General features: G+C 50.2%; 2 protein-coding genes and 1 pseudogene across 2 annotated transcripts in view; 1 reads left to right on the forward strand and 2 right to left on the reverse strand.

The window, feature by feature from the left end:
* Nucleotides 1-24,018, reverse strand: part of LOC129328021 (zinc finger protein 208-like) — a 255,638-nt pseudogene that overhangs the window by 41,226 nt on the left and 190,394 nt on the right.
* Nucleotides 197-6,801, forward strand: LOC129328509 (SLA class II histocompatibility antigen, DQ haplotype C beta chain-like). The gene is made up of 5 exons (XM_054977618.1): nt 197-285; nt 1,177-1,446; nt 3,219-3,500; nt 4,604-4,714; nt 6,239-6,801. Exons 1-5 carry the CDS (start codon nt 207-209, stop codon nt 6,250-6,252), a joined length of 756 nt encoding a protein of 251 aa, XP_054833593.1. The 5' UTR covers nt 197-206; the 3' UTR covers nt 6,253-6,801.
* LOC129327020 (uncharacterized) overlaps nt 7,856-24,018 on the reverse strand; it is a 43,414-nt gene continuing 27,251 nt past the window's right edge. The window contains exons 17-28 of the mRNA XM_054975402.1: nt 20,625-20,745; nt 19,301-19,800; nt 18,153-18,267; nt 17,638-17,768; nt 16,246-16,451; nt 15,398-15,595; nt 13,826-13,954; nt 12,844-13,032; nt 11,617-11,790; nt 9,942-10,101; nt 9,537-9,673; nt 7,856-8,392 (exon numbers count right to left, since the gene is read on the reverse strand). Of these exons, the coding sequence (XP_054831377.1) occupies nt 8,201-8,392; nt 9,537-9,673; nt 9,942-10,101; nt 11,617-11,790; nt 12,844-13,032; nt 13,826-13,954; nt 15,398-15,595; nt 16,246-16,451; nt 17,638-17,768; nt 18,153-18,267; nt 19,301-19,800; nt 20,625-20,745 (2,252 nt within the window). The 3' untranslated portion in view covers nt 7,856-8,200. The remainder of the gene's footprint in view (nt 8,393-9,536; nt 9,674-9,941; nt 10,102-11,616; nt 11,791-12,843; nt 13,033-13,825; nt 13,955-15,397; nt 15,596-16,245; nt 16,452-17,637; nt 17,769-18,152; nt 18,268-19,300; nt 19,801-20,624; nt 20,746-24,018) is intronic.

The raw sequence follows: 24,018 nt of genomic DNA on the forward strand, positions 1-24,018 counted from the left end.
CCTCCTTTGCTTCTCTTCTGAAAGGACCTCTTTCCAAAAGGGGAGGAGCTGCTGGTGCTTCTGCCTAGAGACTGATGATCCTGCCTCAGATTGAGTTCTCATTGGTGCTCCTTTGGGCCCCGGGCACGCCCCACTCTCCAGGACTTAAATGGCAAAAGTCTTGTCCTTCCGACCAAGTTTCCACCCAGGGCTGGAAGGGGGCAGCCATGGGGTCTGGGCTGATCCTGATTTGTTCGCTGCAGCTGACGGTGCTCCTGGGTCCCTCCCTGGTCCATGGAGGGGGAGGTAAGCAGAGCAAGACAGGGGGATGGATACGCTTGGAGTGCATGGGGAGGGCGCAGGGAGAACAGGGCCACCCGGATCATAAAAGGTTCCAGCAGAAGATCAGCTGGAAAGGAGGCGTCCAAAGGGAGAGGAACCTGGATGCTTCCCCTTCTTCCCCCTTCTGTTCAAAGGGTTGCTGTTGCTAGAGACAAGGGCAAGATTCGGGTCCTGTAACACCCACTGGATTTCCAGGGGGTGAGCTTTTGAGAGTCAGAGCTCCCTTCATCAGGTACAAGGAGTGGGAAAAGGTCTTTATAATCCAGGGTGGGAGAGAGATTGCAAATGAATGCATGTTGCAATGGGCTTAATAAGACATGGGTGTGAAGTGCATAAAATTAGCATCCTATTATATAAAGGGCAAGCTGTATTCCAGACGACACACCTCTTATCTAGCTGGTGTGCCTCCAGAGGGCTCTGCTGCAGCAGGAAGCCAAGGCGAGGAAGTCTGTTCCTCCCCCTCACCCCCTGCATTCACCCAGCGGCAAACAGGGCAGGGAGGAGGCAGCAAAGCCCACCTCTCCCCCCCCCCTCACCTTCACCCGGCCAGGATCCAGAGCAGAGCAAGAGGCAATGCCTACCCCCCCTTCACCCAGCCAAGATCAGGAGCGGAGCAGGAGGCAGTGTCCGCCTGCCCACCCTCCCCTTTCTAGAGCCCATTGTATTTTTTCCCACAACAGGCTTTATTTTTAGTCTGTAATGTGAGAAAATCCTATGTCCCCATTCAACTCTGGGGGATCCATTGTTCCAAATTTGCAAAAAAGCTCCCACTGAAACACAGAGTGGGGGTCACCGGAGGCCACCACTGCTTCTCCTCCTCCTCTTGCTGATAGCGCCTCCCTCCTCCCTCCACAGATCCCCAATTCCTGCTCCAGTCGAAGGACGAGTGCCACTTTGCCAATGGGACTGCGGGCGAGGTCCACTACCTGCGGAGGCTCATCTACAACGGGCAAGAGTACCTGCGCTTCGACAGCCGCCTGGGCAGATTCAAGGCCCTCTTGCCGCTTGGTGAGCCTGAGGCCCAGTCCATGAACAGTAATCCGCAGGTCCTGGAGATCCAGAGTGCCCAAGTGGACTCCTGCCCCCGCACCTACGAGGTCTTCCGGAGGATCATCGGCAGGAAGGGTGAGTGAGGGGGAGGGGCTGAGGGGCTCCATACACCAGAGGGAGGGAGGGAGGGGGAGCCTATGGGGGTCTTTTCCCTCCTCTGCCCCCCACCCCATGGGCTCTCAGCCGGTGGAAGAATTTGGAGTGGGAAGAAGGGCTGGACCACCATGCCCTGGAAGATGGAAGGGTATTCAGGGCGAGGACTTCTCGGGCAGCTTCCTCGCCCCAGGAGGATTCCAGCTTGCCAGTTGGAGACTGAGCTCCTCCCCACAAAAAACAACAGATCAATGCCAGTGTGGGGTAGTGGTTAGAGTGTCGGACTAAGATCTCGGAGGCACAGGTTTGAATCCCTTTCTGCCCCAGAAGCTCGCTGGGTGACCTTGGGCCAGTCACATCCAGTGAGCTTAACCTACCTCACAGGGTTGTTGTGAGGATGCCAGAATAGGACAGGGTAGGTCCTGTTTAGGGTTGCCGGCTGCCTAGACAAAAACATCTTCTCTCTTGAGCGTGGCTGTGTGCATTTTCTTTAGATACTTACAAAGTTTCCACCCAGCCCTTCCGTGGAAGCTTCCAAGTCAAGCCCATGTTAGCCCAGGAACTAGAAGGATCCATGCACATACCCAGGTCAGCAACACTGTCCCCAAACCACCCAGGTTCATTTTACCAGCACAGCACAAGAAGGGAAGTGGGGGGGGGCATTCTGGGCACAGAAGAGTATTTGCATAGGAACTCCCCCCCCCCCCGGAAGCAAGCCCCTCCCTCCTCCTGAGCCAACCCAAAGATTCAAAGACATTTCAGGCGGGTAAATTTCCAGGGTCGTCCGATACTGACTCTTGAAAGCTCACACCTGAAAATGTGGTTGTCCTCTGAGGTGCTACTGGACCCATATCTTGCTATTCAAATTCATGTTGCGCTAAACAGGAAGGAAGCCATGAGCCACAAAGCATCGGAGCACTCGGGTGATTGTTTTCTTCCAGAGGGGAAGACTGCAATTCTGTTCCGGGGGGGGGGTGTTTAAATCCAAGCAGGAGCCTTTGGGAGTGCTAGAAAGAGTGGTCCTTTTTATTTTAGCAGGCGCTCTTTCGAGCCAGAACCCCACCTCTTCTGAGGATGCTTCCACATACATTGGATAATGCACTTTCAATGCTCTTTAGTGATCATTTGGAACTGGGTTTCCATGTGTGAAACAAAAAATCCACTTCCAAAGGATTGCTAAAGTGCATTGAAAGTGCATTATTCAACATGTGCGGAAACAGCCTGAATCTCAATCCCCAGGTCTCTCCTCTTTTCTGCTTTTTTACCTAGTTCGAATTTGCTTTTGGTTCTCATTTGCATCTCTCTCGGGGTGATCAGTTCTATCTTACTAGTGAATTTCCAAAGTCTAGATATGGTCCTACTGGGACGGGCTTAATATGTCGTGTCAAGTTAATTTTTTTTGTTTCAGCAGCGTTTCATCTCTTTATTCGGATTTATGCTTGTTTTCAAATTCACGCAATCCAAACCCTATTATATTGTTTATTGTGCGCCCGGCAGTTGATCATCTTGACTTACACTGTGGGATCCTGCCTGGAGTCTCTGTGAGAAAGGTGGACTAGAAATAATATAAATGAAATATTTAAAAATACCTGTGAGTGAAGGGACCAGAGGGTGAGATTGGGGGACTTTATCATCACAGGAAAACATCTTACTTAGCTGCAGGAATTATAACCTGTTCTTTTCTTTGCTCTTTTACTTCTCTGCTCCTCTTCAGTCAATCTCTGAAATATTTTTCCCCCTTTTCCCCCTTCCAGTTCAGCCCACGGTGAAGATCTCCCCCACCAAGGCAAACCCCCAGTCCCTCCACACCCTCCTGATCTGCACCGTGGCAGGATATTACCCCTCGGAGATTAAGATCAAGTGGCTGAAGAACGGGCAGGAGCAGACGGAGGGGGTGGGGTACTCGGAGGATTTCCAGAACGGAGACTGGACCTACCAGAAACGGGTGGTTCTGGAGACGGTGCCCGAGCGGGGCGACGTCTATGCCTGCCAGGTGGAGCACAGCAGCCTGAACAACCCCCTTGCCGTGCAGTGGGGTAAGAGACTTCAGGGCTTCCCCCTTCTCCTGGACACACAACCGCACCAAGTGCATTGGGATTATCAACTCTGACCAGCTCAGAAAACAGGGAGAACACCCCATGCACACCACACTCACACACGCACCCCTCTCAAGGACCCCCCCCCATTCCCAAGGAGGCAGATTTTTGGAGCTCTCCCTCATTCCCTGTGGCAAGTATCTGCGGTCCACCGGGGATTCTTGACCTGAGGTGGTTGTGGTAACTGGAAACCAAAGAGGAAAATCTCTTCATGTGGTCCTCTCCTTTCATAATGGGCCGTTTTCACACTGCTTACCTTCCCTCGGAACGACCCGGAATGTCGTGCAAAAAATGTGGAAGACTGCGTTTTCTTGCATGAGATTTGCGTGACGTCTCGTGCGAGAAAACGCGATTTTCCACATTTTTTGCGTGACATTCGGGGTCGTTCTGAGGGAAGGTAAGCAGTGTGAAAACGGCCATGGTGAGGAAATGTGCCTTACCTTGGGGGGGTGCTCTGTGAAACACCCCCCCCCCCATAAACACCCCTGGAGTCAGAGGTGTTTCAGACCCCCTTTTTCTCCACAAGCAGTATGGATTGATTTATTTGTTTGTTTGTTTCAATTTATATTCCGCCCTCCCCGTACCAGCAGGCTCAGGGCGGATTACACTTCATAACATGCCAATAAAATTTACATTTAAAACAAGTTTAAAACCACAAATACAGTAAAAATATTTAAAATTTCAAATTTACACTATTTCAAGAGCAGCGCAGAGATCCATCAGTCTCTCACCCAAGGACCTCACAATGGCTTGTCCCTCATCTGTGGCCACCCCCCGCCCCCGTTAGCCTTCCCAAGATAATCAGGGCACTTCCACCCCTTCCTGTTTAATGCTTCGCTTTGGTAGTGGAACCCCTGAAAATACCCCAGAAACAATGCTGCTCCACCCACTTCCCGGGGGGAGGGGGAGGCAGGGTCTGAGTGCGAATCCATCCTTGCTGACCTTGGAACTCAGTTTGGTCTCTGAGATCTGTGGGCCCAGTCTGAGAGGCCAAATCTGGGCCCGGCCCCTCTTCTCACCCAAGACTCCTTCTTCTTCCACAGAGCCGTGGCCCTCAGCCTCTGCCAAGAGCAAACTGTGGGTGGGGACTCTGGGGGCCATGCTGGGGCTGGCCTTCATAGCCGTGGGTCTTTCCTGGAACCTGAAGAAGAAAGGTAATGGGGTGGGGGGGTGGCTGTTTGGTGAGAAAGGAACAAAGCCGGGCAGGGGGCTGGAAAGTTCTGAGGGGCTGCACACTCCCTTCCCACTGCCCAAGAGTCTCCCCAGTAGGGTCTATCTCACCCTTCCCCTCCCTCAGTGTTAAGAACAAGGAGGGCTGGACCTAGGAGGAGCTACTTGTCTCTTTCTTCCCCAGGCAGTTCTGCTTCCAAAGCAGTCTCCCGCCAGTAAGCTGGAACTCCTTTCACCCCATCACATCCCATTCTGGGAAGGCCGCAGAGCTTTCAGGGAGACTGGGGCATAGGGGGAAGCAGGCCGGTGGAGTTAGAGTTGCCACCTTCCGTGTGGGGCCCGGAGTTTCCCCGGAATTACAGCTGTTCCCCAGAATGCAGAGATCGGTTCGCCTGCAAGAGAGTTCAGCTCCAGAGTATGGGATCTACGGCGTCACGTCCCTGCCGAGCTCCCTCCCCAAACTCCATCCTCTCCGGGCACACCTGAAAGCTCCAGGAATTTCCCAAGCCTAAGTTGACAGCTCTAGATGGAATAGCATCACTGCAGTTTGTTGAGGGGGAAACACTCTGGAAACTTTTACTCCACTCTAGGACCACCAGCCTGCTTGGACCCCCTTCCTCCCTAGGATGGGTCTTACAGGTCTCCATGGGGACTAGAATCTGTATCCACCCAATAGCCTGCCCATAACATCCAGGCAATACTTGTGGTTTCAAGCCAATGCGCTCTACGTGGGGCTGCCCTTGGAGACTGTCCAGGAGCTCTAGTTGGTACAGAATGCTGCAGCCCAGACATTGACTAGAGTATGTCACAGGGAGTCTATCACCCCAGGCTTGCTCCAACTGCACTGACCCCCAATGTGCTTCAGGGCCCAATTCAAGGCACTGGCATTGACTTTTAAAGCCTTTATACAGCTTGGGGTCAGCATACTTGCCTTTTTCTGTATGAACCTCCCCGTTCACTCCAATCCTCTTTGGAGGCCTGCTTCAGGTGGCCCAGCCATTTGAGGCTAAATTGGTGGCAACTGGGGAAAGGGCATTCTCGGTTGTGGCCCCCAAACTTTGGAACTCCCTCCCCAGAGAGATTTGCCTGTGTCCCTCTGTCATTGTCCTCCACCAGCAGGTAAAGACTTTTTTGTTTCATTTGGTGTACCCCCCGGAAACTCTTCTTGGCCCTCTTCTCTGTATGTATATTTTTATTGTATTGTTAAACAATTTATGTACCTTCTAAATACGGCTTTAAATGTTCTGGTGCCTTGATGTTCACTGCCCTGGGCACCCTGTTTGGGTGCAAAGGCGGCATATAAATGTTTTAGATAAATAAATAAATCAAGGTGGGCCTGATACATCCATCACGGAACAGAAACCAGGAATCCAAGTCCCTCCATCTCCAAACTGGACTCTTACTGGGTCGGGCAAATACAAACCACTGATTCAATTCCATCATACCACTGTAGAGTGTCGTATTTATTTCTATGGCTTCTGATGATCTTTCCCTCTCTTTCCTGGCAGGACTCATCACTTAGTCCCGGTGGCTCTCGATCCTACATCAGGAAATTCATTTTCTTTAGCAAATGACTTCTTTGTTTAGAAGACGCAAACCGAAGCAGATGAAATGGATGGGGACTGAATTGTAACGATGCCCCCCACCCGCCACTGTTTGCCCCTTCCACAACTGGAGGGCCTTGACTTTCCCTCTTTAAGGGGGGGGTCTGTTCTGCCTCCCCATCCCAGCATCCCTGCACTTTTGTCCCAGGGCAGAAATGGAGTCTAGGAGGGTTTTTTTTTTTTGCCATTCTCCCACTATGGTACATCAGCCAAGTTCAGCCATCGTTGACACAAACCAGAGAATGTCTTGCAAGCAGATTCTACTCTTGGTTTCTGGACTGATGGTTGCTAAAATTGCTCTTGCATATCCCTGCCAAAAAAAAGCAAGATTTGGCCACATCACCGGCAAACTAAGAAACAGATTGCCGTTTGTTGGTTTGCTGTTGGTCATTTCCAAAATGCATTTACCAGTCTTCAGTGTTGACTTTGACGGAATGAACTGTTGCACATTTAAAGGTTGCCTAACAAAAGAGAAAAAATTATGGAGAGTTCTGTGTGTGGATTTGGGCAAACGGGGCAGATCTTTGAGGTGGGGGGGACAGAGAACCGGAGCACATCTCAAAGGAGGACATCTAATGATGAAGTTCATCAAAACTCCAACCACTATACCACACTCTCTCTCTTTCAAAGGAAAGAATCACATGGGAGGAGGAGTGAGCTGAATTCTTCCAAAGGGCAGGCAGTTCTTGGCCAGTCTGGAACTGCCGTGGATGATTTCAAGCAGACACTTGAAATAGTCTTGCCTTATTCCACCATCCCCGACAGAAGTCACACTTGCTACCAGCAGGAGAAGGTAGAGGTTTATCTTTCAGGATCTGTTGGATTCAGCTTTGTTAGTAGAGAGTGGCCAAAAGTGCTCTTTACCAGTGGTATTTGACCCATATCCTTCCCCCCTACACTGATCCACGCAACGGAGGCTTGACTACTCCTAACACAATCTGTAGGGCTGCCCTTGAAGGCAATTTGGAAACAGCCGCTGATGCAACATGCAGGAGAGGCTGAATGTGTGTGCCTGGCCCAGTGTCAGCCAGCAGCTTTCAGTGGCTAAGTCAGGATTCGAACCAGGACCTCCTCCATCCTAGTCAGACACTCTCCCCACTGAACCCCACTGGCTCTGACAGGTCGAGGAAGTGGTTAAACTATATTTTTTTCACAGAGGGGATAAATATCCACCATCCCTGTCTGTGCTGCAAGGGATGGTGGGCAAGAGAACCTTAACAGAGAAATGCCTCTCGTAGTTCAAGCATTAAAGGGATCTCTGAATCCAGAAAATCCCGTTTGTTAATGGCACGAATTCAGTTTTTATTCTAACAATGCAATTCTAAGAAGGATTACTTCAGTCTAAGCCCATTAATTTCAATGGGCTTAGACTGGAGTAACTCATTTTAGGAATGCACTGTAAAGGCAACTAGCAAGATTTTCCTCCCAAGTGAAAGGATTTTTTTCTCTTAGCAGAAATTTAAACGTTTCGGGAACTTGATTTTCTCCTTTTTTGCTTGCTCTTCTTTAGAAAAGATGCAGCCCGCCTTCTCACACTTGCTCTCTCTATCCCTTCCCCATTCACGTTTCACATCTAACGCCCCAACGACAGCCGTTTATAGTTTCCTTACAATCATTTATATCCCACTAATAATACAATTACAATAAAAACAAAACCTATCAACCAGTGAGGGGTACCTAAAATCTCTTCAGCTTAGAGGAGCTGAGGGCCCCCCAAGGAGCGCTAGGCGCTGTGCATTCTCTTGTGGTCACTGCGGCCCTCCATGGCTCCAGGACGGGACCAACTCTTCTTGTCCAAGACATGTTTCACGGTCCACACAAAATTCTACAGCCAAAAACGGGCTGCCCAAACAGCGCCTCTACAAATCACTGAGCCCAGTTCCTTTGCACCAGTTTGTGGTAGGGGCCCCTCCGAGCCATCAGTTCCTCGTGAGTTCCCTCCTCGACCACCTTCCCAGCTTCCAGCACCACGATCTTGTTGGCGTTCTCCACCGTCTGCATGCGGTGAGCGATCACCAGCACTGCCCGGCGTTGGCTGCCAAGCAACGACTTCTGGATCTAGTGGAAGAAAGAGGAAACAGCCTGGAGTCAGAGGGAGAAAGGTTGTGGTAAACCCTCCCCTCCCCCACCCCACAAACACACACACACTGTATTTAGGTACAATCCCTGCCCTCCCCCCTTCATATCAGATTATCCAAAAATCACAGAGCTGGAATGGATGTGGTACTGAGGCCCTTGCCTGGATGCATCCCTCCCAAATCCCTGGCCAAGGAGACCTTTGCACTTGGCTGCCAATACCTCCCTCTTCCATTCTAGGCCCGTTACTCTCACTCAAGTTATACATGGAATGCACTCTGTACATGCTCAGAGGGTCTCTTCTTGAAGTCATAGAAGAAAGTCCCAGGAGTGGAACAGCTTCCTGGCTTTTTAAAAAAAAAAATACTTCATTGATATCCCACCTTTCACCCCAAAAGGGATCCAAGGTGCCTTCCAGTATTCTCCTTCCTCCATTTTCTCCTCACAACAACTCTGTGAGGTGGGTTAGGCTGAGGAGATGTGACGGGTTCAAGATCACCCAGCAAGGTTCCATGGCAGAGTGGAGACTCGAACCTGGATCTTCCAGATCCTAGTCCATCACTCTAGCCACTACACCACACCGGCTCTAATACCCAGCCCTCACCACAATATCCAGCTCAGCCCAGGGAAGAGTTCTCCCAAATTTACATCTCCCAACACACACACACGCTGGCTCTTTCCTGCAAAGACGGGCGCTTGGGCTATGGATCTGCTTCCTAAACTCTTTTTACCGACTGCATGAATCTCCTGCCTTCACCCAACCCACCCGCCCAGGGAACGCCTTTCTAGGCATTTTACTGCATTTGTATTTATTATTTTAGTTTTCTTGCTGTTGATTCGATGGCTATTATTATATATTTCAGCATCTGAACACTGCTTTCAGAGCTGCAATGGGAAATGGTATCAAAATAATTGCAGGATTCCTGAGGAGCCTCATGCAAACACTAACCAGGAACTCCACACGTGCTCAGAGAGCCTCTCACTTGTAAGCTTGCATCAGGGAGTCCAAAAAAGGAGCCCGACACCAAGAACCGGGTTCAGCGCTAAACCTCTTCACCCACACTAGTTTACTCTCCCCCTGCCCAATTATAAATGAGAATCCTACCCCACCCCACCCCGGACTTACAGCTGATTCGCTCTCCACATCCAAGGCACTGGTGGCTTCGTCCAGGATCAAGACTTTGGGGTTCCGGACCAGGGCTCGGGCAATGGCCAGGCGCTGCTTCTGCCCCACGGACATCTGCCCCCCTTTCTCACCCACATCTGCAGGGAAGCAGGAGAGGAAAGAGGTCGAAAGACTGAGATGCAGTTGTAGGGGGTGCACCTCTAAGAGGAAGGGTTTGAAATGTTTTCCATTTCAGGGGGGCAAGGGTGCCAAGGGTCCTAGATGGCACCCTACTACCCCAGCTGCTCCCCAGAGGGTCTCTGTGGGTAGTAGCAGAGAATAGTTTTTAGCACAGAATTCAGGGATTCTCTGAAAGGAAGGCAAATTTTACAAACCGGGGCAAGGGAGAAAGCAACCTTGGCCCACCTGCATCGAACCCTCCTTCCAGCTCCTTGATGAACTCCAAGGCGTTGGCGTCCTTCGCTGCCCTGATCACGTCTTCTTCGCTGCAGCCTTCCACCCCATAGGCTATATTGTCCCGAACGGACCCAGAGAAGAGGACCAGCTCCTGGCTCACCAGTGCCACCTGCGGGCAACACCGGGGAATAGCTCCTAAATGGCTCCTTTTAAAATTCACTTTGGAATAGCAGTCTCTCACCCACCCCCATTCAAAGGAAAACTCTCATATGCAAAATCTGTTTCCAGCAAGCCAGCCAAAAAGGCACCACATTTTAGAGGCAGTTGATTGGGAGGGTCAATGCTTGTTCTCAAATTTCGGAAATCCATACCCTATTGTATTGTTTATTCAATGTCTCAGCATAGACTGTGTAATCTGCCTTGAGTCTCAGTGAGAAAGGTGGACTATAAATACAATACAATAAAATAAACTATAGCCAATTATACAAATTATCCTCTTGTCGACCCCCTCAATGTTATAATAGCAAGAATACAAGGCCATCCACCATTAAATCTGCAATTTTATCGACAGCACAGCACTTTTAGAACAGCTGCAAAACCCACAAAGATCTGAGTAAAAAACATGGAAATTCAGTTGACTTTTTTTTAAAGGAATAAACCAAACTTTACAAGAAACTATGTACTGTAAGATGGCCTTTGTAGGGTTGCTATATTGTCCCTTTAACATGAATTTGCCCTCCCCTAAATAGCCCAGGTGAGCCTGATCTCGCCAGATCTCAAAAGCTAAGCAGGGTTGGCCTTGGTTACTACTTGGATGGGAGACCTCCAACCAAGACTAGGGTTGCAGAGCCAGGCGATGGCAAACCACCTCTGATAGACTCTTTCCATGAAAACCCTGCCAAGGGTCACCATAAATTAGCTATGACTTGAGGGCATCACACACACAACAGAAACTTAATGAGTGGAAGTTTTTCACGGCATTGGAACTAAATAACGTTACCCGGCATAGAACATCCTCTTAAGGTTCTATTAAAGGGACAGGACTTTTTTTTTTCTCTAGGCCTGTTGGCAACCTAAATTCTTGGTGTTCAGTTTTCAAGCAAAGTCAACAAGGAATTGTTTCCTTTGTGTGGAATACAGTCAAAGGCAACGCTCGTTTTTGACCTGGTGGCTGCCATCTTAAGAGGGCGGCACATTTTCCGAACAGCCCCAAACCTCTATTTTCTCTGGGAAAGGTAGATGGTTCTATAACTGAGGGATGTACTACGATCGCCCATCTCAGATGCATTGTGAGTGTCGATAAGAACACAGCCAGCCACAAACCTCTAGAACCTGCGCTCGACTCCGTTCCCTTGTTCTGCCATTTTGTAAAGGATGAAACCACCTTTCCCTCCTCCAGCCAATAACCTCCATCCGTCACCAGCTTATTTGTGGTGCAGCTGCTAGAGTGTTGGACGAGGATGTGAGAGATCCGGGTTCGAATCCCTGTTCTGCCACGGAAGGTTGCTGGGTAACCTTGGGCCAATCAAACATACTCAAGCCTAAGCTACCTCACACGGCTTCGAGTCCCCATTTGAGAGAAAGTCAGGATATAAATGAAGTAAATAAAAATGAATACATTTGGGATTAGCAGGAAGGGATTTCCGTTTCCTCATTCTTGCTCTCAAATTTGGTTGTCCCTCACCTGGCTGTGCAAGTATTTGTGCTCATATTTCTGGATCGGGGTCCCATCCAGCAAGACCTCCCCGGACTGGGGCTCGTAGAATCGTTCCAGCAGCGCCACACAGGTGCTCTTCCCGCTGCCGTTGAGGCCCACCAGTGCCGTCACCTCTCCAGGGAGGAGGTCAAAAGAGACGTTCTATGGCAGAAGAGAGAGAATGGGGGGGACGAAAAAAAATTATTGCAAGACAAGCATCTTCTGCATTCCCCCACAGGAAAACGGGACAGTCAGGAGCAGAAAAGTCTGAGAGACAGTGTTGTGTAGTAGTTAAGAGTGTTGGGCTCAGATTCGGGAGGCCCAGGTTCGAATCCTCACTGCTACGGAAGCTTGCTGGGTGATGCTGGGCAAGTCAAAGACTCTCAACCTAACTTACCTTACAGGGTTGTTGTGAGGAGAAAATGGAGGAGAGGACAATGAGGTGAGCTACTTTGGGGAGAAAGGCAAGGCCTAAACGTAGTAAATAAATAAATAAGACCCTGCAAATTCTGCCAGGCGCAGTGAAGAGAAAAAATGGCAGGAGCCCAGCGTTTATTAGCCTTTTAAAAAAGTTGACCTGCCAGAAATCCCTTTGAGGTCTTGCAAATGTGAACTTTCTCTTTCCTCTGGGACTCCAGTGCCAACGTTTTTATAGGCCTGACCCTCAGCAGGGATAGGGAGAACCAGGCTGAGGGTGTGGCAGTTTAGCCTGGAAAGCACTCCACACGTTCCCAGAGGCACAGTTTCTCCACAAGACAAGGACGGTATTCAATACCAGCCACTCATGTTGATCTAATCCCTTTACAAAATAAAACACAAACCCTTTACCCTCCATTTCTGCCTCAGCACCCACACGGAAATCACGCAAGCAAAGACCTGTGTCTGTTTCACAACTCGGTTCAGGTGCCAGAAAGGTGCCAATGTGGGATTACGCCCCACCTTTTTAAAAAATACATTCCTAGTCCTTACAGCTGTGAATATCAAACTGAACAGGAACCGGCTAGTACCAAACATAGGATTAAAGAGAGCTTTGCTTAATTCCTCCACAGGCCCTGTAAATGAACACATTCCAATTCTTCCATTCATTTTTTATCTTGTAGATGCTCATTACCAAAATAACTTCTTGCAAAGAAAGGTGTGCAAGTTAAAATAGCCTTAGGAACAAAGGGAAGTCCGCCCACACGCACAATTACTTGTTCTTTGACTATCGCTTACCTTTAAGACCTGGATATCCGGGCGAGAAGGATAGCAGAAGGAAATATTTCGGAAGGAGACACGGCCTCGGGGGACGGCCGGGGACAGTGTCCCGTCTGTGCGAACTGCCGGCTCCCGATGAAGGTACTCGAACACCTTCTCTGCCGCCCCCACGTTGCTCAGAAGGTCTCCGTACATGTATATCAGGGTCTGGGGGGGACAGAAGGAAAGGAAGGATCAGAAAGGAGAAGAGGAAAGCAAAGAGGGATGCTAAAAGGGGGCTGAACAGGCAGGTAGCAGAGTGTGTGTGTGTGGCCAACGTTACAGCAGCCAGGACGCCATTCGGGGGCTACTCATGCCATTTTAAAAGCAGCTGTAGGAAAGGCATGGTGGAGGGAAACAAGTGCTCCTGGGGCAGCCGTGTCCACGTCAATTTTTAAAGAACTACAACTACATTTAAAATGATCCAGAAAAGTTAGCCATGTTAGTCTGTAGTAGCAAAATCAAAAAGAGTCCAGTAGCACCTTTAAGACTAACCAATTTTATTGTAGCATAAGCTTTCGAGAATCACAGTTCTCTTCGTCAGGTGCATGGTGGTCAGAAAGAAACTGGTTTCTTAAAGGTGTCTTAAAGGTGCCTTAAAGGAGTCTTAAAGGTGCTACTGGACTCTTTTTGATTTTGCTGCTACAGACTAACACGGCTAACTCCTCTGGAGAAATGTGATTGTTTTATTTGCTGGGATTTGAATCTTGCTTTGACCCTAGGATGCAGTGTCAACTGCAATTTTAAATAGCACTAAATAGCATTCTAACATACCATAATTGGAATCCAATTTTTCAATGGTTTCAAACGAACACGACGCAGCAGAAGTTGACATCAAGAACACAGCTTAAGTGGCTGCACTCCCTCCTTCTCGCCAGGAGGGCAGACTAAAATGGCGGCTTTGTAGTGCAATAAGGAACGAACTCATCACCGTTTCGTCGGAGTGGGGAGGGCCACCTACCTGTACATGCATCCCCACATCCGCCTGATAGATGATGAAGGAGAGCAGATTCCCTTTGGTGAGGAGGCCGGCGTGGATCTGCTGGTATCCGCTATACAGCAGGAGTACATGGAGGCCCAGCCGAAGGAGCTGCCAACAGACAGGAAGAAAGGGGGGCGATTAGACAGACTGCCCTCTCTTCCCTGGGCTGGCTTGCCCTCTCGCGTCATTCCCTAATGGGAAAGGATGCTCCCAACTGTAACTGAAGTGTCCAGGAGGGGGAATTAACCCTTTCCCTGCTTTGATTTTCTCATTCAAATCCTCCCCATGAACTGCTATCAATATTGAATGCATAATGATAACTCTTTTCATTGCCAGAGAACCTCTGAGCATGTAAAATAGTAAAGAGTCCAGTAGCACCTTTAAGACTAACCAACTTTACTGCAGCATAAGCTTTTGAGAATCACAGTTCTCTTCGTCAGATGCATCTGACGAATAAAGTTGGTTAGTCTTTAAGGTGCTACTGGACTCTTTAGTATTTTGCTACTACAGACTAATACGGCTAACTCCTCTGGATCTCTGAGCATGCAACCTAAGCAGACCATGAGAGGGAGGGCAGGCAGGGCTACATCAGTGCTTAGTTCTTGTGGCCCCACATTGCCATCTTTGGGGCATGCAGCAGGGGTCACTGGGGGTGTGAGGGGGAGGGAGGTAATTGTGAATTTCCTGCATTGGGCAGGGGGTTGGACTAGATGACCCTGGAGGTCCCTTCCAACCCTATGATTCTATGAAATTCTCCCAAGTTGAGCGCCACCAGGTGCTGAGATGAGAGCATAGGGGCTGTAAAGCGAGTTGGAGAGGATGGGCCCTGCACTTCCATTCCTTGCACAAGGCCTGCAGCTCTGGGACACTCAGCTTGCCCCACCCTCCAGTGGCCGCTGATTCAAGGTGGGAACCAACTGCCAACTGTGTGAGCACCTCACCGGGGAAGGGTGCTCAGAAGAGCCGTACGTGGCTCCTGAGCCACTGAGTGAATACCACTGCTCAAATAAATACACAACAAATGACTGTTCCATAACCAGAGCAGGGTGCAGAAGTATGGAATTAGCACCATTTGCCTGCACGCTTCCTTCTGTGTTCCTCACACCTGCTCAGCTTGCAGATGTGTAGACAAGCAAGCATGTGTTGATAAAGCCCTGCTTTCCTGTGGAGGGGCTGTGGCTCAGAGGAACAGCCTCTGCTTTGCGTGCCGAAGGTTCCAGGTTCCAAGTTCAATCCCGGCATCTCCAGCTAAGAGGACCAGGCAGTCGGTGATGTGAACGACATTCACTGGAAACCCTGGAGAGCCACTGCCAGTCTGAGCAGACAATACTGGCCTTGATGGATGGGCTTCATCTGTGTGCGCTACTCTTCAAAATGGAACGGGTTCTTTAAACCCGCTCTGGATTCTGCACCATTTGAGATGAACGAAGCAGGGAATGCAAGCTGACTGCTGGCACCTCACGCATTCCCAAATGGTACAGTCCTGATCTACAGGAATTCCGCCTTCAGATCTTTTGACCTCCCGTTGTCCCTGGGACTCCGTGTTCTCACCCGCCGGACGAGAAGATACACAGCCCGCTCTCGATCTCGCTGGTTCTTCAGCCGCTGAGTCTCAGCCAAGGCCACCCCGTAGCGCCCAGACTCCTCCTCCTCGGTGGCGAAGCTGCGCACCGTCTTGATGGAAGAGACCGCTTCATGGACCACCTCCCCAGAGCGGGCCAGGGAGTCTTGGATGGCCTTTAGCAAAGCCTGCGGAGAGACGGCAGATTACAAATTGGACAAATGCACAAGGCTTATGTTGAGTGTATTTCTATTCTCTTATTGCTAGAGGGTAGAGCAGATGGGGGAAAGACTCAGCAAGTGACAATAATGGCATACCGCCTTCTTCTGTGCCCCCACTTGGGTTTTACGCTCTCCCCTCTGTTCGCTGCCCCCCCTTCAGACCCCACAGTATTGACAAAACCAGATACGGGAAGCACAGAACTTCCCAACTCCATCCAAATATCCTTTATTGGTATGTGATTCCCTCCAAAGTTTTCATTGGGGTTTCTTAGAGAATCTATATTGTAGTTTTGCAAATTTTGGACACATCTTTTGGGGCAGTGCAGAACTTCCAGGAGGCATGGTGTAGCCTAATCTTGTGAGATCTCAAAAGCTAAGCAAGGTGAGTGCCCCGATGGGGGACCACCGAGGAAGACTCTGCCGAGGAAGTCACTGGCAAACCACCTCTTGCCTTGAAAGTCCCTCGATGGGGTCGTCGTAAGTTGGTTGCAACTTGACAGCATGTCCATATGAAGAACTTCCGGAACTGTATGCTTCCCCCCAGGGAGACATTAATCCACACAGCCCAAATCCCCAACCCGCTTCCTGCCCCAGCAGACGTCTCCCAGGCCACACACCTGGTGACGGGCATCGTAGACCTTCTGGAGTGCCATCATGAGTGGCGTCTCGATGAGGGTCAGCAGAGTCAGGTGCAGCGACAGGCCGAACATGAAGCTGTACAGCCCGATAGCCTTGATCAGGGAGCGCAGGAAGATGTTGGTGTTGGCCGGCACCGAACGGCTCATCATGGTTGTGTCTTTGGAGAGGCGGGAGGTCAGGTCCCCTGCAGGGCAAAGACAGAGACTCTGGTGGGATCAGGAAGACCCTCTTGGGCAGCAGTTGAAATAAGGTGGGACGGTGAAGGGCCAGGATTTGTCCCCATCTTTCTCTCTCTCTACTGTAGCTTGGCTAAATCTGTCGGTGGCCGCCAAACTTTGAGATACTTGTCCCTCCGTCATTTTGTCCTTCCTGTAAGGGATCTCAAGGCAACACAAATGATTCTCCTCTCCTCCAATTTTCTCTTCACAACAACCCTGTGGGGTAGAGTTTACTGAGAGACACTCTGACCTCCCATCACTCTCCATGAAAGAGGAGCAGGATTGGAACTCAAGACTCCCTTGCCCTAGTCCGGCACGCTGGCCATTACACCATACTAGCACACTTCAAACCTTTCACACAGTTTGAGGAGATTGAGTGTAGCACAGCAGTTAAGAGCGTCAGACTAGCATCTGGGAGACCTCGGATCAAATCTTAAGAAGTTCTCTAGATGATCTCAGTCAAACCTACCATGCAGGGTTGTTAGGGGGCAAAAATGGAGGCAAAAGGAACCATGAATGTTGCCCTCAGCTCCCTAAAGGGCAGGAGGGATAAAAATATAGTAAGTGAATAAGTAACACATTAAAGAAAACTGCAAAATAACCATGTTGGTCCTTTTCCCCATTTCATCAAGGGGGTGGGGACAGCTTAATTGTATTTTGATTTCAGTTTCCATCACAACCCAGTTGTGGGGCTTCTAGATTTCGGTGGGTAGCCGTGTGGGTCTGCACTAGAACAGCAGGAATTGAGTCCAGGAGCACCCGAGAGAGCAACGCGATTCTCAGGGTGTAAGCTTTTGAGAGTCAGAGCTCCTTTCTTCAGACATAATAGAGGTCTCTTGTGCCTGAAGAAGGGAGCTCTGACTCCTGAAAGCTCACCCCCTGAAAACTTTATTGCTCTCTCAGGTGCCACTGGACTCAAATCCTGGGGTCTAGATTCTGACTGATGGTCAGCAATGAGCTCTCTGGGAAGCCTCGGCCCTAAATGGGAACATTAAGTGAACCACAAACTAACAGCATTGTTTGGGGGGTGGTAATGGCCATAGTAAAAATAAAATGCATCCCAGAAATGTTGAATCACAACAGCAGCTGCCATGGAGAAGGATGGCTGGATTAAGAAAATAGGTCTGGTTTTACTATTCTGGATCGCCTCACCTGTTTTCACCTCCTGGAAGAAGGCCAGGTCCTGCCGCACCAGAGAAGAGAAGAGCAGGCCACGAACGCGGATGTTCACCCGGGACAAGGTGAACATGAAGAGGCCCCCACGACAGCCAGCAGACAAAGAGCTGGAAGTGGGGGGAGAGAGAGAGATGGTGGTCACTCCACAGGGCTCTGTGCTCCGGGCAATAGATCACTCATGGTGCACAGATAGTTGATCCCTGAATCTTCAGGAGTTCCGGGCATTCCCAACTGCACGTGCACACTATCAGAAGCACAGAGTCTTAAAGGTGGGGAAGGCCAGTGAAAAGGTGTCACAGCTGCCCCATTCTCTAGGGCTGGGTCACCCCTCCTCTGTCCAAATTCAACCTTGGATCCAATTCCATCTTTAGCTCTGACGCTTTACAGGAAACTACTTCCCAGCTTACAAGCAGAGGGCATCGTGCCCATCCCAGCCTGCTCCAGTCTGTGTTGCTGGGAATATGCAGGGTGTTAGGGCAGGTGCACCTCACCTGCCAAGAGATACTAGGCACATGAGGAAGATGGCGCCCGAGAAGGCATCCGAGTCGTATTTCTTGCCCAAGATGTCAATCACACGCCCCGTATAATAGGGGATGAATGTCTCAGCTGGAGGGAGGGAAAGAGAGAGAGAGAAAGAAGACACAGTGGGACAAAACATTATAAGAGAAGTGGCTTTTTAAAAAGTAGTCATTGGATACATAGTTCTGATGCATCCTGAAATTTTTTTGTTGAATATATAGGAGGAAAATATGATACCCAAACTGAGAAAAGATCTCATTTTGGTCATGCTGGTAGCCGCTAAAGTGATCGTAGCTCATCAATGGAAAACTAAAGAATCTCCCACAACCAATCAATGACTATACAAAATATAGGAATATTTTATTACGGAAAAAAATTCTGACCAAATTTCAGTATCTGAGAAGCCGTTACGTCAATCCAATTTCTTAACATAATGGTTCCTTTTTGTTGAGCTTTGTTGAGAATGATAAAAATGTGAAAAAGGCGATTCCAATGAAATATAGAGAAACAGCGATGACTGGGGAAGGGAACAGCAAACCACCCCATAAACAGTCTGCCAAGAAAACGTTGTGATGCGACGTCCCCCCATGGGTCAGTAATGACTCGGTGCTTGCATGGGGGACTACCTTTACCTTTTCATTCTATACATATGACTATGACTGTATATAATACTGCTCCTATTCATGTTCAAGTACGAAAAATTAAGCCTCTAGCCCTTTTGGTTGCTGAGACACTTTCCCCCTTATAACACAGCAATGTAAAGGGCTAGAGACAGGTTTTTGTTTTTTAAATCGAATAACTTTATACTGCTAAAGCAGCCCACCTGATTTTTTAAACTTTAATTCAAGAGGGGGACTGGTGGCTATGGGGGGCTACAGCAAGGAAAGTATGGGGGAAATCACTGTGTGGACGTTCCATCGCCAAACATCTTTGCATTTGCAGCAGCAACAAGCTCTACGTAACAAGTGAGCCTGCATAGAAGCAGCTCAAATGTGCCTTTTCCCCTCCACTAAAAAACGGAATCTGAGAAAACCTTTGCCCGCTGGCCCTTCCCACCAACCTCCACACTCATCTGGATTTGTGCACCGTCTGCACACGGCCAGGCAGTGGGCACACTCACCGATCACCGCCATTGTGAGGAACACAAAGGCACCGCCAAGGTACTGGACATCGGGATGGAACAGCCTCAGCAGCTTCCACAGCGTGGCCTTGTCTTCTTTCTTGGTTTCTCCCACACCGTTCCCGTGCTCCAGAGCCCCCCAGGTGAGGTAGACCAGACCCGCTGCCCCATAGCCCAGCAGCAGCCAGGACCGAGGGGCTGAAGAGAACAGGAGAGGGGGGTCTCCAAACCAGTGCCCCACCGAGAGGTAAAGAGGGGGTGACAGACACATAGTTGCCAGAGCTGCAGGGGGCATTCGGGAGGGCCAGGCCAGGGACAGCAGCCCCCGTACCCCCAAGAGAGCCAGCAGGCGCAGTCCGGCCTCCAGCCAAGCAGCTGCAGCCCCCAGGGAGACCAGGGAGGGCCGCCCCCAGTCGAGCAGGGAAAGGAGGGCAGCATCGCAGAAAAGGAGGGGGGCAGCTGAATAGAAAGCAGCGAGGAGGCCCATGGCAGCAGAATATCTGTGTGGAGAAAAAAAGCTTTGTTATTGGACTGCCTGGAAAGAGACCCTAAATGGGGGGAACTCCACAGCAGCCCAAATGCACACCTGCCTTCCCATAACTCCACTCATGTCTCCCAACACCACCAAATGACATTCATGGTAGGGTGGGGGATCTTCCCCCAGCCACTCCAGCTGAAACCAGCTGTCCTACGGGGGGATTCTTGAAACCAAGGGTGCTGCATAAACCAGCAGAAAGAGAGTCTAGGCTGCGGAAATCTAGCTTCAAGTTAACTCTCTACCACTCTCTGCCACTGATTCACTAGACAGCCTTGGTCAAGTCAGGTTCAGTGCCCCATCTGTAAAATGGACAGAAGAGGAACCCAGAAGGGGAGGCTGAAGCAAACAAAACGCTTAAGGCCACCGTAGCTGCCCACCCCCACGCCCCATAGCCGTGCTATGGCCACAGGTATTTATCCATCACAGTCCAGCCAAAGCACTTTTAAAACAGATGGGTTATTGTCAAAATGGCAGAGGGAACGATTCTTCTTCCTGCCCTTTTCAGGGCAAACTAATGCATGAAGATACCGAGCCGAGATAATTTTTTTAAGAGAGGGAGTGACGTGGGACTGCGGATTGTCCTTGTACTGCTCCCCCCCCCCTTCGGGGGTCGGGATCAACGAACCCAACTTTTCCAAAAAGAAAAGCTGCGTGCCCTCTGCGGGATGCATGCCCGCTTTCCATTGGCACCCCCTTCCCAGCATTACACCCCTTCCAACGCACCCATCCTCCCGGCCTCTCGAGGCCCTTGCATCGCCTCCTTCTTCCCCAAGCCCCGTAACTTACCGCTCCCCGGGATCCCCACAAACGAAGCTGCCGAACCACGATCCCGAATGGGCCACTTTCGTTTTCCAGGGGAAACCCAGCCCTGGCCCCGCCCCCGGCTTCAAAGCTGTTGCATTTCCCCCTGTGGCCACCAGATGGCGCCCGCGCTCCACCTATGCCACATCTGGCTCTGGCAGCGCCGGATCATCGCATGCGGGAACGGACCCAGGAACGTTTCACACGACCTGAGAGTTGCGGGCTAATCGCTGCCTGGGTGTGCTTTCCGGGTGGTCCTTCTACACTATGCCTACCAGAACCCACCCTGTTTCTTCTCTTTATACTGTCTCTTCTTTTCTTGCTTACATATTATGGACTGAGCTCCAGAAACTATTTGGATGTCAGGCCTGGACCCTTTTGATGTGGGAACTACATAACAGAACAGAAAACGAAACTGAAGTGGATCCCAAGTCCTTGCTTGCATTTCTTATTTCCATATTTTGCAAATCCAACTACAAATATTGTTGGTCCCTTAAAACAGCCACAATAAGCTCTGGACCACGGCAGAGCATACATGCCCACATTCAGGGGGGCTCTGCCCTGCAAGGGGTCTTACGCTGCTCTCTGGCCCAAATCCTAATTTGGGTGCTAGCTGCTTCAAAGTGGGGAGCCCCAGGAGAAATGCAGATAACCCACAATCATACATGCACACACTTGGGTGGGGGGGAGGCTGTGCTCCACAAGGTAGGATGCAGACGTAACTGGCCCCAACACCAATTCTGACACCAAGAGCCTCTATTTAAATAAGTGTAACAGCTGCATTCCCTCTGCACCCTAAAATAAATGTTAGGCCACCCAAATGGCAAGGAAAGGGTGCCTCTGAGCACATTCAGAATGAATTTTTGTCTGCACCAGTTAACCACAACCTGCCCACAGGTTGTGGATTAGATGGAAGAACGTCCAGTCCAAAGGGCACATTTTTATGAGTCTGGCGTGGGGCCCTGCACCTCTTTCCTTGAGAAATCAACCACTCTTGGTACATTCCTGCCTGGTCACCTTCTGTATCCTTAATCCAAGCTTCCATCTTGCAAACTGTTTTGCAATCTTCACCCTCACAACACCCCTGCGAGGAAGGCCACTGTTGTTCTATTTTAGAGGAAGTCAAAGTGGAACTAAGGCAGAGAAATGGTTGATTGGCTTGAGTGCGGAGAGGGCAGCCTGCCCTTTTACCCCTGGACAGCTCCACCTCACCCAATAGGCATGGGGGCTTCACTTCTAATCCCCAGCACCTGTTTTCAGAGCCAAAGCTCAACACGGTGGCCCATGAAGAAATAATAAGGATGAAACATGTGCTTCTGAGCGTGTGAGCCTTCGCTTTGCCACTTAACCACCCCAGGCCAGATGTCTGGGGTTAGGGGGCACAGCTGTCCTGAATCCCGGCACCCTTCTTTTTAGCAATGAATTCAATTGACTGAGGGACCCGGGAATGTTCAGATTGGAGAAGAGGAGGTTGAGGGGGGACATGATGGCTCTCTTGCAGTATTTGAAAGGCTGTCATTTGGAGGAGGGCAGGGAGCTGTGCCTGTTGGCCCCAGAGTACAGGAATCAAAACAATGGACTTAAACTACAGGACGGAAGGAAGTGGCTGGACATAAGGAAAACTTCACTTTAAGCATAATTCAGCAGTGGACTTGGCTGCCTGGGATGTGGTGGGCTCCCCCTCACTGGCAGTCTTCAAGGAGCGGCTGGAGGAATACCTGTCCAGGATGCTTTAGGCTGTTCCTGCCTTGGGCAGGGGGTTGGATAAGATGGTCTATAAGGCTCTTTCCAACTCTAGGATTCTGTTCTATGAATTCCTAAGACATCAATGGGGTGCTGCACTTCCGAGCTAAATGTAGGGGCCTTTGGGGTGGGGTGAAAGAATGAAGGAGGGAGGCAGATAGGCAGGGTGGTGGCCCCCAATCATAAAAATATTTCCACAGAACGGTCCCTTTCTCATGCCCCAGATCCAATTGCGCCCCACTGCATGGGGAGGGGAGAAAAGGGGGAGAATCACAGCCTGGCTCTCCCCCCCCCCACCCTATGCTACAAGGGTCAGGGTTTTGTTAAGGTACCAGAAGTGAGTTGAAGCAAAGTTTCCTTCCGACTCCAGAAGAGGGAGGCTTCCCATCCCAGTGAGAGGGCAGGTTAATGGGATTTTTCGGCATTCTTAAACACATAAAAGTAGCGCTTCTGGCTCAGACCCATTGTCTCTCTAGTCCAGCATCCTTTTTCTCACAGAGTTGCCAACGAGTTATTCTGGAGGACCAACAGGGCAGACGGCTCCAGGCACTGGTCTGGCATTTGGAGGTCGGCTGCCTCTGAATGTGGAAATTCCCTGCAGCCACTGGCAGGACTCTCCTCCAGGAATCTGTCCAGCCTTCTCTTAAAGCCATGCCTGCTTAGGCCGTCACCACGTCCTCCAGCTGCGAATTCCACGTCTTAATCATTCATTTCCTTTTGTCCGTCCTGAATCTCCTGTCCATCCACTTCAGTGGGTTCTCCCTCTGATAGCCACGTTACAAGGATCTTCAAGCAGCAAATTCCTTCCTCCAAATGGAGCGACGCAGAATTTTGCATCCTCAAGCAGCAAAAGCTGCAACTTATCGCTGGGGGGCGGGGGCGGGGGGCAGCTGTCCCACTGCACAGCAGTTCGACTCCAGAGGAGGGATGAGCGACAGAGCTGGGGCATGACGGATGCAGCTGGGGGGGGTTGAGATTTGGGTAAAACAGGAAGAAGGGTTTCCTAAGAACATCCAAACACTGCACTGGCTGCATCTCCAGTGCCCTAATGTTGTGTCATGCAAAATGCAGACAGAACAGCCTTTCCCCAGACTCTGGGAGATGAAGGGGGGTCTCTAATGGCCACTGGGGAGAAGGCACGGTTCCTACAACCTGGAACGACAGGAGTCCCAGTAAGCTGCCAGGGTGAGGGCAAAAAAACAACAGAGAGCAGAAGGCTAAAAGTTCTCGCAACTGGAATTGGGCCAGAAAGTGACAAAGAGTCTTTGCATTTCTGAAACTGACTGGAAGGGGTGCCCAGAAGGGATTGGGACCGTCACTGATGGAATGGAGTAAGGACATAAGAAGAGTTACGCTGGAGCGGACCAGTGGGGGTGCATCTGCCAGGATGTAGACCTGCCTACTTCCTTTCCATGCCGCTTCTTTGCTGCACCCTTCCACACAAAACCACACGTCCTTATGTTCTTCAAGCTTTGCGTGCTGACAGTTTGGCCCATCCCCACAGCTGGAATGTTCATAAACATTACATAATACATTGTCACTGTTATGAGCAAGGGAAAGTTCGTTTCTGAAGTCAGTTCTCTCATAGCCAATAGATCGGTGGTCCTCAATCTACGGATCTTGGAAAGCCACATTT

The sequence above is a fragment of the Eublepharis macularius genome, chromosome 4, assembly GCF_028583425.1.
Source record: "Eublepharis macularius isolate TG4126 chromosome 4, MPM_Emac_v1.0, whole genome shotgun sequence".
Lineage (NCBI taxonomy): Eukaryota > Metazoa > Chordata > Lepidosauria > Squamata > Eublepharidae > Eublepharis > Eublepharis macularius.